General features: G+C 42.6%; 1 protein-coding gene across 7 annotated transcripts in view; it reads left to right on the plus strand.

Moving 5' to 3' along the window:
• The window catches only part of MGAT5 (alpha-1,6-mannosylglycoprotein 6-beta-N-acetylglucosaminyltransferase), a 222,901-nt gene that overhangs the window by 145,805 nt on the left and 56,116 nt on the right, over positions 1-20,980 (plus strand). For all 7 annotated transcript variants that reach the window (XM_037912307.2, XM_037912309.2, XM_043525076.1 and 4 more), the window contains 2 exons: positions 750-883; positions 11,962-12,095. In XM_037912307.2, the coding sequence (XP_037768235.1) occupies positions 750-883; positions 11,962-12,095 (268 nt within the window). The remainder of the gene's footprint in view (positions 1-749; positions 884-11,961; positions 12,096-20,980) is intronic.

Below are 20,980 nucleotides of genomic sequence, written 5' to 3' on the forward strand. Positions count from 1 at the left end.
TGTCGGAATTACATTAGCACCTAGGGTCCCTAGTCATAGACCAGGACCCTGTAGTGCTAGGAGCTGTACATAGAACACAAAGACAGTCCCTACCCCGCAGAGCTTACAATCTATATATAAGACAAGAAACAACAGCTTGATACAGACATAGGGGAGTGTAAGGAAACAATGAGACGACACTGGTCAACATGACTGACAGTGGACTCAGCACACTAGTGGCCTAATTGCTGTCAAGTTGTAGGCGGCATGGTAAAAAAAAAAAAGTTTTAAGGAATGATTTGAAGGGGAATAATGAGGTAGCTTTTCATGTGATTAAGGAGATCTCCTTCCAACCGTGAGGGGGCAGTATGGGAGAAAGCACAAAGGTGCTTATCTGAAAAGTTAACAAGTGGTTTGATACTTTACACTGTGCCTTTAAACAGCTAGTCCCAGATGAATATGCTAAGTTAATAAACAGTATCCAACAAAACCAAATACCAGATATGTGCATTTTCCATTTTAGTTTATATGAATGTAAAGTAGTTAGTGACTTTTGAAACGTACATTTGTTCTTCTCAAAGCCTGTTTGGTTGCATCTATGGTTGCTGACATTTATTATTTCAGTGAAAGTGAACAGTAAAAACATTTTTGTGATTGCACAATTTAGAAATGATTAAGGTTTGTTCTGGATAAAGGAAGTTCTTAAATTTAAAAGAAAAGCTTAGTCAAAGAAATACATGAACAGTTTTAATTACTTGTTTTTCATTCAGGTGTATGTTACGAGTACTGGATTCATTCGGGACTGAACCTGAGTTTAATCATGCTCATTATGCCCAGTCTAAAGGCCACAAGACGCCATGGGGGAAATGGAACCTTAATCCACAGCAGTTTTATACGATGTTCCGTAAGTATCCTTGTTTTCATATATAATTGCTTCTAGAGCTAGAATTAAAAGTGAATGTTGCCATTAGGGAGAATCTTTACCGTTTCAAAAGCTAGGTCATAATCTAGTAAAACGCAGAGGATAGGGGGCTTGCAATTTGTTTTTGAATATGCTAAGCTACAGTAAACTCAGCACAAATGCACAAAAGAACGGTGTTAACTGGGTATAAATTTTGGTAAGGAGGTTTATTCTAAAATTAGCTTTCCAACACACACTGATGTCTGGAGTTCACTTTTGTTAGCTTCGGTATCTCAGACGCTTCTGCAGAGTGATTGGTGGTTGTTTTTTGACGTATCTGCAGAATGATTCCATTTGGTAGACTAAATTACTGTTGTATTTGATCATTTTAAGTCAGAGTTCTTCAGGCTGTGATGTTGTATTTCTGCCTTTTTTCATAAGTTTTGTCTTTAACTGAACAGAGCACAATGATTTCCCCATTGCTTTTCATTCAGGTATCATAAACTCACAATCTCCATCATTCAACGTAATTTTTGCATCTGTAGTTTTTCTTGCAGATAGTTTTCAAGGTTTGCTTGCACCCCACCCTGTTTGTTTTCCTGTTATGAGCATTTAAACTGAGGTGGACTGATTCAAATTATTTCAGCCCAACAACCTACAACACTGTTGAAAATTAAAACATGTACTTGAGAACAATGTAGCTGAAAGTTGCACTTATTGACTATTACTAAAAAAATAAAGAAAAAAAGTAAAGCTATTCAGTGGCTCTGAAATGTTTTGACAGCTCATGCAATGCCTGATATGTGCATCTGAAAAATCAGTGTCAGCTCATCAAATTGTTGGAGGGAGTGTGTTTAGATCAAGAAAATGGGAGCCAGACCTTTTAGGTTGTATTCCCGTCTCTGCAGCTGTGACTCACTTAATGTGATTTTAGGCAAGCTAGCTAACACCCCCTATGCCATTTCAACAGGCACATCAGCAAAAACAAGGCAAGCGTGTTTATTGGGGGACAGTCAGGTTTTTTCCTTGAAAAGACATCAGATATATGCCTATCTTATATTATTTCCCTTTGGACACAACAAATTAATGAATCCCACCCAATGTTGTCAAAAACATCCCAATAAATCCCAAACATTAGAGTCATTTTGGGTAACTAAACAGTAATAACCTACAGAGGTCCATCAGGATACCTCCTTTCATTATACCTGTTTCATACACACACAGCTCATCTGCATTTATTGTGAATACACAGATTTATGGTGGTCTGAAACACAGTACATATTTGATTTTTTTTTTCCTTTGGACAACCGCAATGCATCTTTTCAGTAATGGCAAGGTGTGCACTAATATTGCTCTACTTCAACAATGACTGCTAGAAAAAACGTGTCCCATTTTCCTGTTTTAGTTATAATGGCTCAGTGTATTAGGACTACAGTCAAATATGAGAGAACATTCATGGAGACAGATATCTCCTCCTTGACAGAATGGGGGAAGGTTGAAAGGTCTCCACTTTGCCTCTGTAAATGTCAGGGAGACAGAATAAGATATCGTCTTGTTCACAAATTTCTTAATCCATTGAGTCTTTTCTTCCCTCATAATTCATGAAGTGCACTTTTGAAAATCTTAACCCACATAGACTTTAAAAGTGATTTTGAGTGTCCAACTTAAGACCTCTTAAAGAAGGTGAGGGGGAGTCAGCTTCAGAAAGTGCTGGGCCTATGAAAACCAGGCCAATTTCATGTCTCAGTTTGGACACCCAAAATCACTCATGAAAATGTTGACAGTTTTATGTTTAATTTCCATACTCAACTTGGTTTAGTGGATGGTTAGTGCTTGACTACTTGGAAGCATCTTTGTTCTCTTCGATCTTCTGTACCAGGTTATGTGCATGGGTTATAGTCGCTCTGTCATATGATGGAGAAAGATTATGCAGTCTTCCAGTTTCACCCTTACTTGGTAAGGATCTAACAGCTGCTCAGACTTCAGTAGTTTCCAGCAGCAGGTGGAGAAGAGTCACCTTTGCAGGCTGTCTAAAAGCAGGAGAGGCCTGGAAAAAGACTTCCATGAAGTTATGCATAGTTACTTCTGGGATCCAATCCATGTACCAATGCCCAGTGCAACCCCAAAAGCAGGTGATGCTTGCTAGGTAGGGGCATGGTGAGAGCAGGCATACTATTCACTGTTCAGACTTGGCAGACAAGTTTGTCAAACTTTCACCTTCAGGGTTTGGGCTATTTTCACCTTGTATGCAGAGGTGCGTGCTGACATTTTGTTCTTTAAGTAGAACTGCTGCCAAAGGACACCTGTGCAGCACTAAGGAGTTAATGCAGGGGTGGGGAACTGTTTTTCTATCAGAGGCCACTGACCCACAGAAAAAATCAGTCTTGGGCCACACCCAGCCCCACAGGCAGGGAGGGGCAGAGGCTCAGGGCTTCCCCTAGGCTCCGGGGTGGGGCCAGAAGTGAGGGGTTAGGGTGTGGGAGGGGGCTCCGGGCTGGGGCAGAGGGCTGGGGTGTGGGAGGAGGTGAGGGCTCTGGCTGGGAGTGCAGGCTCTGGTGTGGGGCTGGGAATGAAGGGTTTGGGTTGCAGGAAGGGGCTCCGGGCTGGGGCCAAGGGGTATGGAGTGCGGGAGTGGGTTCAGATCTGGGGCAGAGGGTTGGGGTGTGTTATATTTGGAGTGCGGAGTCTAGGAGGGCGTTAGGGTACAGGAGGGGATTCTGACCTGGGGCACAGGGTTTGGGGTGTGGGCTCTGGCTGGGTGGTGGTTACCTCAGGCAGCTCCTGGTCGGTGGCGCAGCGGGGCTAGATGCAGGCTCCCTGCCTGCCGGGGCTCCGCGCTGCTCCCAGAAGTGGCCGCCATGTCTGGCCCCTATGCTGAGGGTCTGGGGGCTCTGCACGCTGCCTGCGCCTGCAGGCACTGCCCCCGCAGCTCCCATTGGCCACAGTTTCTGGGGGCAATGCGCACAGCTTCCCTGATTGCCCCTGCTCCTAGGAAACATTCCGGGAGCTGCGTAGAGCCAATCAGACTTCTGCCAACCCAGCGCTCAAGGCTCCAACCCCACGGGGACGGTGGGGGTGGGTGGACGAGGCTCAGGGCTTCTGGCCCGCGGCACTGAGACTTGCAGTGGACCGTATCCAGCCTGTGGGCAATAGGTTCCCCACCCCTGGGTTAAAGGAACAGAGACAAAAAGGTGGGGTTTTATTTTCAATACAGTAACTGCAATAAATAATGAGGAGTGAAAGGAAGAATTACATGTTTGCCGAATGTTGAGAGATATCTGGTTTGTGCCCAGTGTATCTGAGAAATAGCTCAGGAACATTTTGAGAGTTTTGCCAATATGCTGCCAAACTGCATGAGAGCAAGGCTTATCTACTGTGCAAGGGCTGACAGTCAAAAGTAAACCAAACCAAATTTATTTAGAGCACTGTGAAGCTTGTCCCTGAATTAATGGGAGTTCCTCATTGTTGCAGATTCTGTAAAAGAACTCCTTACTTGCTTTTTCATTGTTGGCTATATTTGGGGCTACTTGCCAAGCCATGGTTACTTGCTGTCTACCATGCTGTTGAATTTAACTGCTCTGTAAAAATCTAAGAAACATATTTAGTTCATCATGCACTATGCATACAGTCCTAGAGAAGTACAGTGAAAGTTGTTCAGCAAATAAAGGAGCTGCATTCACAATTGTTTAGTGGGAAGTAACAAAAAATACAGTAATGATTTGTGACCTCGGAGATGTAACTGAATAGGACAGTTCTAGGCAGGGTTTGAGAGATGGTGGATGGTTGAGCAAATGTGCCTTTTTGTTTCTGGTGACCTAATCACATATTCTTGGGTCATGCTGAAAATAGAAATTTAAAACCAGGGCTCATTTGTGAGGCATTATTTAATACAATTGTTACATAACTTTCTGTGTGAGGCCCTGCACAAGATAGCAGCTCAGAATGGTGGTGCATTGGGATGATAGTAGCTTGTTCTTAGTCCCTCTGTTTAATGCATGCTAAATTCTCTTTATTTAAAGGGAAAAATGTTTTTAATGCAGCAAAACAGCAAATATTGTTTTCATCAATTAATGAGTGTGCATCCAATGGTCTGAACAGCAGGCTTGAATACACAAGTCCTGATTGCTAATCTCAGCTATGTATCTGATTCTCTTTATGGCATAATCTTTTTTTCCTCTGTTTTCCCCCCTTCTTAAATGTGGGTAATAGTTATCCATGTTTAGAGATTTTGTAAGGTTTAATAGTTCTTAAAGTGTTGCATATATACTAGGATTTACTACTACTCCTACACAGAACAACTTCATAAATTATATTCAAAACAGTATATGTATGCATAAACTATTGGCATTTAACAGATACTATCCATCCAATTTTACAATTCTACATATGGTGGTTATGCTGACTCTTCAGTACTTGGCATTTTATCACAACAGAGATGGTAAAGATATAAGTCAACCAAACTCATTCTGAAGCATGTGCAATTGCAGTGCTAAATTGCTAAATTGGATGGGAAAGAGCCAGCTTTCTTGGCCTCTCACTCACCCAGAGGTAGCACAATCTTTTAGTGGGTTGTGATCTTAAAATATTTATCAGTAAAGATTTTACAGTGTGATTGTGACTCAACTTTACTTCTAGGGCTTTGTTTATGAGGGCAAGAAAATTACTGCTGGATAAAAATCAAGCAAGTAGGAATCAGGCAGGCAAAAGTTAGTAGAATTTCTTAATTTAGATAAAGCTATTTCAATCTGGACTGGAACACAACTTTTCACATGAAGCAAATATAAAGACTAAAATGGGCCATATTTGAATAGTAACCCACTGGAAAAATGTTGTACATTTTATTGCCATTCCTGAGTTATCCGGAAGCATGAAGTTCTGTTTCCCTTTTAGTGTTTTGTGTCAGTCCAGTAATGCAAACTAGCAATGTTAGTGTTTTCTTTTAAATTCGTATATCCTTCCCATTCCTTAACATCTGTTTCCTAAAATAAAAAGAAAATGGTAAAGGTGCCCTTGATCAGCATTATTCTCTATGCACCATTCATTGTTAAATACCACTGTCCATTTCTCTGGTCTAAATGTCTGGTCTAAAAGTCCTCTGTCTGACTGTAGCTGAAATTGTGAAAAGGATAATTATAATTGGATTTCATGGAGCTTATTCAAGGCACAATAGTCCTAAACAGAGAATATAATAACTGAGAGGATTTCATTGTCTGTATAACGTGCGTTAAATTGTTTTCCTAGAAGTCTTTCTTGTAGCCTTGTGCCTCTGGGTGCATCATTATTTCTTGCATTCCTGTGTTGAGACTGGAAATCACAGATCCTGACAATAAATATATAAGTCTGCTTTGGCAACTTCAATGTCATCCACAAACTACTATATCTATAACTGTTTTTCTTACTCAACAAGCAATTTAAGTATTATGTAAATATTTTATGTAAAACTATTTTTCTGCTTGATTTGTCCTCTGAAATTCTTGCCTTTTAGTTGTGAATCTGTACATTCCATCCATTTTACTAAAATTGTGAGAGATCCACTAGTGACATAAAAAGATACTGTGTGTATATAAACTTGTCTTTTCTACGGTGTAAGTCAGTTTCCTGATTTTCAAGACTGAACTATTGAATCCCCATGGTCAGATTTGATTTCTGTAGTACTCTGAATGTGAGTTTAGCTATGGTATGTGTATATGTGCGTAGGGGTCAGGGAGTGTGTAGGTTATTACTTTATAATATATATATATATATATATATATATATATATATATATATAATAAAGCAAGCCTTAAATTTGTTTTGAAAAATTAAAATTAAAAACAAAATGCAACTCATCAGTTATAACCTAAATACACTCCAAACACAGAAACCCATCCTCTCCCTCAGCTAATCTGCATCTGTTAAAAAAAAAAATTCAGTGTCCTAGATGAGGTTTGCACTGTGCCTGAAAGTCAGCAGACTTAAGGTACATTGGACTGATGTGGGAAGTGAATGCTACATTGGAGGGCCCTCCACTGAAAGTACTACATGTGGCTTGAGCGAGTACCTCAAATATATTTGCCCCTCTATTTTGTACATCTGAAAATACTACAAGAGAGAAGTGTAGGAACTCAGTTTTAACGGTTCATAGTCTGAGGGCTAAACAGTACATTCAAACTGTAGAGCTGTTCTAGATATAAGCTTAAAAGATATTTAAAATCTTGAATGTGTTACATGTGTGAAAATGAAAAGGCTGAGTCTGAGATCATACACACAGAGTGGGCTGATGCCATTCCATATGTCCTGGAACAGTTACAGATGCATTTTGGATCTGTGCAGCAATAAGCAAATTTTTACAAACAAGCAATTGTTCCAAAGTACAGGTAGATTCTTCTTCACATAGTGCCCCTGTGAGTGTTCCACTTCAGGTGCGCATATACCCTATGTGCCTTTGATGGGAGATTTTCCTTAGATGTGTCTGTTTCGGCCCACGCATGCACTCTAGGGGTCCTTCTGCCCCGCATCGAGGCTATACAGGCTTACCGAGTTCACTGGGTTTTAAATGCTGCCTCACATGCTGCGAGGCCATCCCAGTCAGTGATGGATACTCTAAGTGCATTTGGTGTTTAGGAGAGTCACACATCCTGCAGAAGTGTGTAACATCTGTTTAGTCCTCAAATTCGAAACAAGAAAGAACTGGGAAATTAAGCTTCAACTGTTAATGATGTTAAAGATGTTCAACTGTTAAATTGTTAAAGCTTGAAGCCCGGCCCCGCTTCAGAGCCAGGTCAGGAGAACCGCTGTTTTCATCAGGTGGGATCTAGCGCCCCTTCAACCTCAGCCCAGCATTCTCCTAGAAAGCAGAAGGCTTCTGAGACTAATTCTAAATGAAGCAAGAAGAGGAGCTCTAACTCCCCTCTTAACCAGTCCACTTTGAAAAGACCTCTCTCTTCAAGCAGGTGAATGGCTTTGGAAGCCTCCATCTAAAGGCACAGTGGGTTGCTCCAGTACCAGTGGAGTGGAGAGACCCCATAGCTCTAAGAGCAAGCATGGCTCGAAGAAGGCACTCGTACTGTCTAGAAGACTGGTACCATCAAATATGCTCTTCCAGTACCACCTCCAACAGCCTCCTCATTACCATGTGTGACCAAGCCCCCATCTACTTGAGTAGCTACCTCAGAGCATTCAAAATCATGGGGACGGGCAGGGACAAGCAGGCTGTTCGTTTGGTGCCACCGTACTTTAGGTACCCAAAGAACTTTATCTGTGACTGCTGAGTCAAAATTCCTTCTTCCAGCTGATGCCAATGGTCATGTAACGACAGAGGCATCTGTGTTGGGATGGGGGCACACCTCAGTGCTCATACAGAGGCAGATAGTCACCCAAGAAACTACCCTCCACATCAACCTGTTGGAACTCCGAGGGTTTAGAAATGCATGCCTTCGCTTTCTGCCTCTCATCAAAGACAAGTCTATCCGAGTCATGACTGACGACGTGTGCTGCATGTGGGTGGGGACGAGATCCCATTACCTCTGCATCGAAGACAATAAAGCTATGGAACTGATACATAAGGCATCACATAAGAATTTCATCACAGCCAATGATCTCAGCAGGTCTTTTGGTCAGTGGGAATTGGACTCCTATTTTTATCGATATATTTTGAACGTAGGGATTCTCAGAAGAGGACGTCTATGCCACAGCTTCAAACAAAAAATACTACCTGTTCTGTTCAAGGGGAGGAGCTTCCGCCTCAATTAATTGCGGGATGCCTTCCTCCTCCCTTGGAAATAGAAGCTCTTTTAAGTGTTTCCCCCATTCCTCTTATTCTCTGTGTGGTGAACAAGATCAGACAGGATGAAGCCAGAGTTATCCTAATAGACCTGACATGGTTGAGGCAGACATGGTTTCCTGCCCTGCTTCACCTATCTCTGTGTCCAGCAATAAAGCTTCCAATAATTCCTCATCTCCTGTCGCCAGAAACCATCTGGCTGCTGCCTAATCTGAGAACTCTCCACCTCAAGAAGTGGCTTCTCGATGGCTCTTTGGGAAAGAGCCAGCAGATAGACTCTCTTCTACCATTTAGTAATACACCTCTACCCTGATAAAACGCGGTCCTTGGGAGGCAAAAAACTCACCTCATTATAGGTGAGACCACTTTATATTGAACTTGCTTTGCCGCCGTGACCCCTCCCCCCCCCCCGTTGTTCCCTGACTGACCCCTCCAGAGACCCCCCATCCCTAATCACCCCCCAGGACCCCATACCCTACCCAACCCCCCTGCTCCCTATCCCCTGACTACTTCGACCCCTATCCACACCCCCCGCCCCCTGACAGGCACTCACCTGCGGCGGGAAGCGGAGCGCCGCAGCTGGGAGCTGGCGGAGTGGAGCGGGCTGGGGCCGGGCTGTTCCGCTTCCGCCACTGCCAGTGAGTGCAGGGGGGATCCCTTCCTCCAAGCCCTCTCCCCCGAGCGACATGGCTGGGGGCGAGGGAAGTGGAGTGGGCTGCTCCCAGCCCCCCGCTAATCCCCTGGGCCACTCTGGGGCTGCAGGGCCCCCAAAAGTGCAAACCCCACCGCTCCTGCCTCCCAGACCCTGGGCGGGGGGAGGAGCCCCTGACCGCCCCCGAGACCCTCTGCCCCTTTTCCAACCGCCCGGCCCGGCACCCTTAACACACTGCTCAGAGCAGCGTGTCGGAGCTTTACCGCTTTGTATGCGAACCCGCATTATATCGGGTCGCGTTATATCAGGGTAGAGGTGTATCCGAAATACCTGCCTTCAAAAATGGAAAAGATGTAGTCATTGGTGCAACCTCCAGAAAGTTGTTCCTCACTCCGCCCCTCTTCTGCTAGTTCTGGAGTACCTCTTGCATTTAAAGGAAAAACAGGATTGTCTCAGGGTTCATTAAGGGATTCCACAATAAAGGATTCTCACTGTTTGCTCATCCTCCAACTTTAATGTTCATAAAGGGATTGGGAAACATTTTTCCACAGATGAAAGCCCTTGCTCTGGTTTGGGACTTCAGTTTGGTTCTTAGAAATCTCATGAAACGCCCATTTGAGCCAGTGGTGTTCTGCTCATGTTAAACCCCTCTATGTAGTTAGCTTTTGTAGTGGCTATTACATCAGCCTGAAGAGTGGATGAAATTGGAACATTAATGGCAGACCCTCCTTTCACAATATTGTTCAAGAACAAGATTTTCTTACAGTCACATCGCAGATTCCTTCCTAAAGTATTGTTTGAGATTCAGACTACTGAATCAGACTACTTATCTACCAATTTTCTTTCCAAAACCACATAATTCCATTTTGAAGACTGCTGTCCACACTCTAGATATCTTGAGGGTGCCTGCTTTCTACCTGGATAGGACTAAATCATTCAGGAAATCTCCAAGACTATTCATTTTGTTTGCAGATAGATCTAAAGGATCTGCTATTTCTACCCAGAGACTGTCAAAATGGATCTCCGGATATATTATTGCTTATTATGTTGTTGCCAGCATTCCACCTCCTCCTGGCATGTCAGCTCATGCTAAGATGTCTCAGTCTACATCTGTGGCCCTCCTTAAAAATGTCCCTGTATCTAAGATCTGCATGATTCTCTGTACATAGCTTCTCCAGACACTACCCTAATCGATGCCTCTAGATCACATGTGGCAATTAGCAACTCAGTTCGTTTCTCAATTATGGACTAGATTCCGAAGATCCCTCCTTCTTTCAGGGGTTCTGCTTGGAAGCCACCTGAAGTGAAGCACCCATACTCATCCTGTGCAGTAACTGTGTTTTTTTGAGATGTGTGACCCTGTGAGTGTGCCACTACCTGTCCTCCTTCCCCTCTGCTTTGGAGCTTCTTAAGAGACTTGGCAATGCAGAGGGAATTGAGGGTGGTTCACCCGTGCAGCTTTATGTAGCCTTGGTGCGGGACAGAAGGATGACTAGGGCACCTCCATGGGCTGAATGGATGCTACTAATGAAAATTTCTGATCAAAAGTATGTGGGGCACACATGCACCTGAAGTGGAGCACCCATAAGGGGACATGTCTAGAAGAACCACAGTTACTGCACAGGGTGAGTAACCTCCTCTTCTTAAAATGTTAGTCCCTCTCTAGTTGAACACTTTATTAATGGGGGGGGGGAATTCTTACACTCATGGGGGACCTATAACATCTCTATATACACCAAAACAATGGTGGCTAGAGTTATGGGATGTTGCTGGTAAGAAAAGACTTGTACAGAAGGCAAGGTAACAGAAAATGTTTATGAAATGTGTCCATTTTAGACTATAATGCTCCAATAAATCATTTTAATTTATAAGAACAATGGGTGAAATCCTAACTCCATTGAAATTAATGAAAAAACCCAACTGACTTTAATGGGGCCAGACTTTCACCCAATATTTATAAGGATTATGTGAACCAAAAAGTAAAATTAATATTAACCTCTTACATCTCTCCTCTCTATATTCTTTTGTGATTTTACATGAAAATAATTAAAATGGAGACACCATAGTAAAGTGATTTGTACCATGTTTGGTGTTGGCTCCTCTTCCACTTTGGAAAGTAAACCAGTATGAAAATTTGAGCAACACTTAAGTACAGTTAAACTCTAACAAATGACTGTATGCAGTAATAATTAAGCCAGCATAGACTTTCATGGAAATTGTTCCTCAATATCTTACAGCTCACTTGACAAGTGTAAAGATAGTGTTTTTCTAATTGCCACATCTGCAAGTTGTAATAGGAGTCTGAAAGTCAAACTGGGGTACTTCTGGCTCAGACACCATCGTCTTTCACCATCTGTAGCGTAAAGCTAAACATCATAAACAGTACTGTTAAGTTCCAGCTTCAGAATTTTTATTACTGGTGATGAATGAGTAAGAAAAGAAAGTCTTCCCCCTATTGCTGTATTGGTTCTGTTGGACTTAAAGTAGTAAGAATTAATGTTGTCAATAAAGTAAGCAACTATATCTCTGAATATACATGCAGGGAGCAGATTTGTTAAGTGAGGAGACATGTCCATGGAAGTCACTCTTCTGATGATGACCAGATATTTAAACCCCAATGCTTTATTACTTCATGTAATAAACATGTCTCTCCTTTCTTTCTTGCAGCTCACACGCCAGACAACAGCTTCCTTGGGTTTGTAGTGGAGCAGCATCTGAATTCCAGTGACATTAAACACATTAATGATATCAAACGGCAGAACCAGTCACTTATTTATGGCAAAGTAGATAACTTCTGGAAGGTAAGTTGCTATTTTTTTTTTTTTTACATCTTTGTCAAATTCATTTTGATCAGAGGAAAAATACATATATCTCAAGACTCACAATAAGTTGCCTCGTGAATTTCTAATAAGTCCTTTGTCTGAAAATAAGCAATAACTTCAAGGGATTTATCTACTGAGCATTTGTGGAGCTTTGTAATAAAAGGGGTATCTGCCTAGCTAACGGGAAGGCAATGGGTCTGAAAAGTCTGTACAATATCTGTCCACTTTACTTCGGGTGTAAAAATGCTACAACTTTCAGTAACATGTGCTTATGCATGTCGATGAAGCATAGTGAGGCACAGTGGAATTTTGAGTGTTGTATAGCATTTCCCTTGCTTGGATAAAGGACTTTTTTTTAATATAGCCCAGTGAATAGGATGCTTGTTTTGTTTTATTTACTGGTAACAAAATTAGTCGGTCTAGTGTTATCAGACTAAATTGAGGGAGATACAGTAACTATTAAAGAGCTATTGCGGGGATTTGAAGTGATGCAGGGGCTTTTGTAAACCTGGACTGTGTCATAAGCAACTCTCTTTCAGTGATTTATTCTCCTGCCTGCTGCAGAAAGTTTTTCTTGTATTTGAGAGCAGCCTGTGCAATGTTCTGATCATAAGGTTATGAGGAACCTGTTCAGGCTCTCACTTTAAAGCTCTGGAAATATCGCTTCTGATACTCCCTTGCAAAAAATCAGCTTTTTGCTTCATTGACCTTGATGGTTGTACAGCTATCGTATCTGGATAAGGGAGCGTCAATGTTTAGCTTGTCGTTGACAGCTAGTTCTGCTTCACAAAAGGAAGCAGTTGCCTCTGTGCATTTGTAACCCGCTGCTGAGAATGTGACAGGTCCCAGAGTGTGGCGATCTGCAGAAGATATGAGTCCGTTACAGCTGCTAGCTCCAGACCTTTGGCTCTTTAGTTAACGATGTAGTAGCTCATGCTTTTAGGTTTAGATGTTCCCGTTCAATTCTCGCTATGTTGGCCAGGCTCTCAGCCATCATGTAAGTGGAAGCTTGTCTGAGATTCAAACTGCTGTTGGCCTCAGAGACTCAGGATGAGCTTCCTATGAGCAGAGGAAGTACATAACCTGTGGGTGTGAAAAGTCTTCCTTTGTGCCCAATCCACAAAGGACATGTATTGTCACAGCCTTCAGATCCAGAGTCTTGTCTCTTTAGCTGGCGCTGTAACAGCTCGTGCTTTTATCTCTGGAGGTCCCAGGCCAATCCCTGGTGTGTTGTCACAGTGGCAGCCATCACACATTAACATGTATGGGGCCTAGTGCCTCTAGCACAGGGGTGGGCAAACTATGGCCCGGGGGCAGCATCCAGCCCTTCAGACGTTTTAATCCGGCCCTCAAACTCCTGCTGGGGAGCAGGGTCCAGGGCTTGCACCGCTCCGGCGCTCCAGCCAGGGAGGGGGGTCAGGGGCTTGCCCTGCTCTGCGCATGCCGTGGCTTTGAATGGCTCCCAGAAGCAGCGGCATATCCCACCTCTGGCTCCTATGCACAGAGGCAGCCAAGGGGCGCTGCCCCAAGCGCAACGCCTGCAGCTCCTATTGGCCGGGAACCATGGCCAATGGGAGCTGCAGGGGAAGTGCCTGCGGACAGGGCAGGGAACAGAGCCACCTGGCCACACCTCTGCGTAGGAGCCGGAGGGGGGACATGCCGCTGCTTCTGGGAGCTCCTCGAGGTAAGTGGCACTCAGAACCTGACCCCCATCCATGCCCCAACCCTCTGCCCCAGTCCTGATCCCCCTCCATCTTCCGAACCCCTTGGTCCCAGCCCGGAGCACCCTGCACCTTCAACCCCTCATCCCCAGCCCCACCCCAGCATCCTCACCCAAGCTGGAGCCCTCACAAACCTATCCCCACACCCCAACCCCCAATTTCATGAGCATTCATGGCCCGCCATACAATTTCCATGTGGCCCTCAGGCCAAAAAGTTTGCCCACCCCTGCTCTAGCAGCAAACTGAGGTACACTATAACTACCAGAGGCCCGTTCATGTTAAGGTGATGTCATTGGTTCCAGCTACATAAAGGAATACACACACCCTAATCACCTTAATTCCTTTGCTGCTACTGCTGCTGAGAGTGAAACAAACTATCTCTCACGTTCACAGCTAGTTAGGTTATCTCATTGTTAGTTTAGTTAATTATTTATAGTATTGCTAGAGTAGTTGGGACCACTTGCCTTTTGTTATCCTCCAGGCTATGTCAGGTGCCAGACTCCATAAGGGGTTCAAACTACTTCACTGTCTTTCCAGAGACAGGTGTGCATGTTCCATGCCTGTTCCAGAGGCTCATGTAGCATTTTGGTGAACAATCGGATGGACCTTCACTCCTTTGTTGAGGAAGGGCTGACAGTTAAGACTGCAGGGGCACTTGGCTTCCGTCGGCTTTTATCAGGCCATCTTAGGACACCTGGGAGTTTCAAATTCATCTTCTTTGCATCCTCTATAAAGAACCTGAGACTCATCTTGCTGCCCCAGCCTCAGTGTCAGGCCCAAGAGCAGATGCCCCAAGGCAAACACTTGCTGGGACTCATCCTCCCTTCGGGCACTGCAGGCTTTGTCAAAACCAACTGCTCTGGCACCACTGTCTTGGTTGGTACCAAAAGCTCTTTGTGCCTGTGACCCAGGAACCCCTTAATACCAACTGGCAGAAGGGCTTAAGACGTGAATAGGGGTTTACAGGAATCTCCTGGGTCTGATGTCTACATAATAGTGCGCCAAAAGATGGGATATGAAGTCTTTACCAACAATCAGTAACACAGCAGTCATCTTAGTCATTGCAAATGTATGTATGGGTAATATTTAAGAAGTTATATGTTAATATTGGAAATTATTATCTTAAAACCTTGAAATTAAAAGCATATCATCAAGATGTGATTGGCCTTGGGCAGCTTCTGTTCAGGCAGGGGATAGGAGATGCTGCTCTCTCTCTCTGGTCTAGTGTGGATTGTGTGTCTCACAAGGTAAGCCCATCTGCATGGAGCCAGATGCTGAAACTGCAAGGTCAACAGGAGAGGGAGGCCACAAGGAAGAACAATCAGCAGGGAGTATCCTGCTAATGCATAAAGATTAAGACTGTTTGGATATATCTAGGATTGCACAGAGTTACACGGGATCTGTACACGGAGGAGGCAAAAAGACAGCATGACTTGTCTCATGAACAGAAGATCATAGCCAAGCCTGACTATAATATGCAGGAAAGATTTTGGGTGGGCTTTTGCTCTATGTGACATAACAATGTCTAGTTAGTTAAGTTTAGGCTCTAGACAGCATGTTATGATTCTGTTTTAGATGTAATGATTTGTTTCCTTTAATTCTACTTGCCTCTCCTCAGATCTCTGTTCTTTGTTAAATAAACTACTTATTTTTACTATAAACACGATGCTCTTCCAGCCAAGCCCTCACTCAGGCTTCAGATCGCACTTTACCAGCACATGCACAGGTAGGGATACAGTTACAGATTCATACACATGCTGAGATCAGCTCTGCAGGGGGAAACTCAGCCAAGGAATTGCCCAGCTACTCAAGTGCAGACCCCCTCTAGAGTGTAACCTCAAAATTGTATAGTCTTGCATTGCACAGAGAATTATACAATGTAAGCTCGTTGAAATTCGCCCCGCCCTCAATGTGGAGGAAGGTATGCACAGCTTCTCCCCCCCCCCCCGCCCATTATTAATTCCACAAACTGGTTTTAGAGAAAACAAAAACAAGTTTATTAACTACAAAAGGTAGATTTTAAGTGATTATAAGGGATAGCAAACAGATCAAAGCAGATTACTTAGTAAATAAAACAAACATACAATCTAAGTTTAAAATAGTAAAGAACCTGGCTACAAGTAGCAAATTCTCATCTGAAATGTTGTTTTAGGCAGACTACAGAGATTCTTGAAGGTCAGCTGCACTGGCCTGCAGCTTAAAACTTCAGATATGTCATTCACAGGCTAGACACCCTTCCAGCCTGGGCTCAGTCCTTCTCTCCCCTTCGTCTTTGTTTCTTAGATGTTTACAGCAGTCATCCTGGGCGGGGATTCAGTGAAGAACGAACACTCATTATGTCATCCCCTGCATTAAATAGGTTTTAAATATAGCGGGAATCCTTTGTCTTCAAGTGTGATTTCCACCCCCAGTCAGTGGAAAAGTACTAATTTTATCACTGAGTCCAGTATCAGGTTACTTCATCACATGACCCTGCAGCCATAACTCAAAGTCTATTTGGCGCGTCCACGGGAAGGCTTTCCAGGAAAGTGGGAGATTACCATCTTCAAAGACCTGTTGTTTTTCCTAATGGCCCTTTTCAGCCAGCAATCTAGACTGATTGCATTCTGGCTAGTAGGAGTTCCCCAGGTATAAACACATTTGTAATAGGTGCATAGACAATATTCCTAACTTCAGATACAAAAATGATACATGCATACAAATATGACAATATTCAGTATATCATAACCTTTCTAATATCTCACATGACCCATCTTGCATAAAATACATCTTAGATATGCTATAATCCTATTGTAACAATATTTCTATGAAGAATATGGGGCATAGTGTCACAGTGGTATTTGTTGCAACATCCCTCAGCTGATTGGATGCTGGTCTCAGCAGGTCAGGAATTCTCCAAAAGTAACAGGTCATCCCTCACTGCTCTCTCAGGGTGTGTAATTGATGCTATTAGAAGGAAGATCTGTTCTTTGCTGCTTTGGGCCTCTGAGAGGCAAATTATCAATCTGTCCTGTCCAGATAAGACTACTTATTGGACTCTTGTTCTATTATGAGGTTCCAAACTTTTGGTGTAGTTTTTTGTGAGCTTCTTGGTATATAACAGAAACAATTGTTACGCTGGTATCTGGAGGTATAGCAAGGGAGGATTCCAGAATAAAATGTATTGGTCCCCTGGGTGACTGAGGGTAGGGCAATATTGCAAATAGAAGGAACAGGAGGAGTCCATAAACAAAAAGTGCTACTTTGGCATCAGTTTGCTGCCACTTCTCAAAATTGGGAGACTGTCTGGCAGTAAGGGATGTGGAGGAAGGATTTCATCTAACTCAGTGAAGCTGGCTGTTGTCTGGATTCTGATTTCCTGGGTTCAATATCCCTACTGGAAATTGTATTACAGGCAAAGAGTTTTGAAACTTGCTAATAAGTTTGTGCCTTAAAACTTTGAGATGCTACAGTCCTGCACCTAAAAACACTTTTCCTTTAGAGTAAAAATGAAATGTGGTTACCATAAACTACTGCTCCATTTATACTGGTACAGTACACCAAGGTCTTTCAGAATACAGGAATAAGACAGTTGCTGAGAGTAAATTCTCAGGTGTATCACAACTGACATGAAAAAGGGGAAGCCTCTGAGTTAAAATTGATGACAAAATAAGCAAATAAGGAGCTGAACTCTTGCTTCATTTAAACACGAACCCTTTTAAGAGCATAAGAATGGCCATACTGGGTCAGACCAAAGGTCCATCCAGCCCAGTATCCTGTCTACCGACAGTGGCCAATGCCAGGTGCCCCAGAGAGAGTGAACCTAACAGGTAATGATCAAGTGATCTCTCTCCTGCCATCCATCTAGACCCTCTGACAAACAGAGGCTAGGGACACCACTCCTTACCCATCCTGGCTAATAGCCATTAATGGACATAACCTCCATGAATTTATCCAGTTCTCTTTTAAACCCTGTTATAGTCCTAGCCTTCACAACCTCCTCAGGCAAGGAGTTCCACAGGTTGACTGTGCACTGAGTGAAGAAGAACTTCCTTTTATTTGTTTTAAACCTGCTACCCATTAATTTCATTTGGTGGCCCCTAGTTCTTATATTATGGGAACAAGTAAATAAATTTTCCTTATTCACTTTCTCCACACAACTCATGATTTTATATACCTCTATCATATCCCCCCTTAGTCTCCTCTTTTCCAAGCTGAAAAGTCCTAGCCTCTTTAATCTCTCCTCATATGGGACCCGTTCCAAAGCCCTAATAAGTTTAGTTGCCCTTTTCTGAACCTTTTCTAATGCCAGTATATCTTTTTTGAGATGAGGGGACCACATCTGTACGCAGTATTCAAGATGTGGGCATACCATGATTTATATAAGGTCAATAAGATATTTGCCGTCTTATTCTCTATCCCTTTTTTCCTGACATCCCATTTGCTTTTTTGACTGCCGCTGCACACTGCGTGGACGTCTTCAGAGAACTATCCACGATTACTCCAAGATCTTTCTCCTGATTGATTGTAGCTAAATTAGCCCCCATCGTATTGTATGTATAGTTGGGGTTATTTTTTCCAATGTGCATTACTTTACATTTATCCACATTAAATTTTATTTGCCATTTTGTTGCCCAGTCACTTAGTTTTGTGAGATCTTTTTGAAGTTCTTCACAGTCTGCTTTGGTCTTAACTATCTTGAGCAGTTTAGTATCATCTGCAAACTTTGTCACCTCACTGTTTACCCCTTTCTCCAGATCATTTATGAATAAGTTGAATAGTATTGGTCCTAGGACTGACCCTTGAGGAACACCACTAGTTACCCCTCTCCATTCTGAAAATTTACCATTTATTCCTACCTTTTGTTCCCTGTCTCTTAACCAGTTCTCAATCTATGAAAGGATCTTCCCTCTTATCCCATGACAACTTAATTTACGTAAGAGCCTTTCGTGAGGGGCCTTGTCAAAGGCTTTCTGGAAATCTAAGTACACTATGTCCACTGGATCCCCCTTGTCCATGTGTGTTGGACAAAGAACTCAAAGAACTCTAATAGATTAATAAGACAAGATCTCCCTTTACAGAAACCATGTTGACTTTTGCGCAAAAATTTATGTTCTTCTATGTGTCTGACAATTTTGTTCTTTACTATTGTTTCAACTAATTTGCATGGCAGTTACAGACGTTAGACTTACCAGTCTGTAATTGCCAGGATCACCTCTATAGCCCTTCTTAAATATTGGTGTTACATTAGCTATCTTCCAGTCACTGGGTTCAGTAGCTGATTTAAAGGACAGGTTACAATCCATAGTTATAAGTTCCGCAGTTTCACATGTGAGTTCTTTCAGAACTCTTGGGTGAATGCCATCTGGTCCTGGTGACTTGTTACAGTTAAGTTTCTCAATTAATTCCAAAACCACCTCTAGTGACACTTCAATCTGTGACAATTCCTCAGATTTGTCACCTACAAAGGTGGCTCAGGTTTGGGAATTTCCCTAACATCCTCAGCCGTGAAGACTGAAGCAAAGAATTCATTTAGTTTCTCCGCGATGACTTTATCGTCTTTAAGTGCTCCTTTTGTATCTCGGTTGTCCAGGGGCCCCACTGTTTGTTTAGCAGGCTTCCTGCTTCTGATGTACTTAAAAAACATTTTGTTGTTTATTTTTTGAGTTTTTGCCTTTGGAATGGATGATTGATTGACTCCCCTTTTCACCTGAAACGTCCACTGATGATCCCTGGAGAGAGAAGTTTTGAGGAAATGAGAATTAATCCAAACTGGCCTAGGAAGCTATGATGTCCAAACGTACTAAATGATTTAATAGCGTTTCTGATCATGCTTCCCATGAGAATAGCTGTGCTATGTTAAGCTCATTTAAGAGGGCAGCACTGCAGAAGAAAAGATACTTACACAGATTGATAAACACCCTGTTGCCCACTTGCCAACTATCCACTTTAGTTGTCTATAACAGGATCCTTGGGGCTTGGGAAGGGCAAAGTCTCTGTTCATTAGCTGACGTATTGAGAACCATGTGGATATTAGTCAGCAATACATTTGTGGTTGTGATCCCTCCAAATTTGTTCATCCAAATCTAATCCTCCTGAAATCCTCACTTATAAAAGTAATTCTTGTTGACTGTAATGGTACATACTTTGGTGATTTTTCTGTTTGGTTCATGACTGAAGAAAGATTTCATTCATTTTCTTTTTTTTTTTTCCTTCTCCTTTTGCATAATGAAGTTTTTTCCCCAGAACACATTTCAGCAGAACAGAAATCCATTAGTTTTGAGTCTGTCTGGCTTAGGCTTTTGCGATTACAGTTCCTGATCTGATTATCAGAACCGGAAGCATAATACAGTCTCTCAAGAATAGTTGGATCTAATAATCATCTATACTTCCTGACCTGATTAGTTGTGCGAGTCAACAGAACAGCCTGTCAAGTGTAGTCAGATCTAATAAACAAGGTTGTTGCTCAGTTACTTGGATTTTTATGCGTACGTATTTTTTCAGTTCTTCAAATATGTTAAGGGCTCTTATAAAGAGGACAATGATCAATTGTTCTCCGTGGTCCATGGAATATAGGACAAGAAGTAATGGGCTTAATCTGTAGCAAGGAAGATTTAGGTTAGGTATTAGGAAAAACTTTCCAACTCTAAGGGGTAGCTAATCTCTGGAATAGGCTTCCAAGGGAGGATGTGGAATCACCATCATTGAAGGTTTTTAAGAACAGGTTCGGCAAACATCTGTCAGGGATGGTCTAGTTTTACTTGGTCCTGCCTCATCGCAGGAGGCTGGATTTAACTTCGTGGGACTCCTTCCAGCCCTACATTTCTATGAATCTTTGAGGAAATCACTCCAGGAAAATTACAATGTAATATATCAACCACAATTCGCATAAAAAATACTTTTAAGTATTCAGAAGCAACATAATTACAGCCAGTTATGAACACCCAGTGCCTTTTAACAAGATGAGTATTCTTTATAAATTATTATTGTCCATATAATTTTTTGTGGAAGATTTGGGATTATTACATATTTAATTTCCTTTTTAGTATATTTCAAAAAACTGAGCTAGTAGTATTCTCACTGAACAGTATCCCTCCCTTAAATAGTATGTAAAGGTGTCCCCTCCCCTCCCTCCCTCCCGCATGGGTTCTCTGTGGGTACTGA

The sequence above is a fragment of the Chelonia mydas genome, chromosome 11 (assembly GCF_015237465.2).
Source record: "Chelonia mydas isolate rCheMyd1 chromosome 11, rCheMyd1.pri.v2, whole genome shotgun sequence".
Classification (NCBI taxonomy): domain Eukaryota; kingdom Metazoa; phylum Chordata; order Testudines; family Cheloniidae; genus Chelonia; species Chelonia mydas.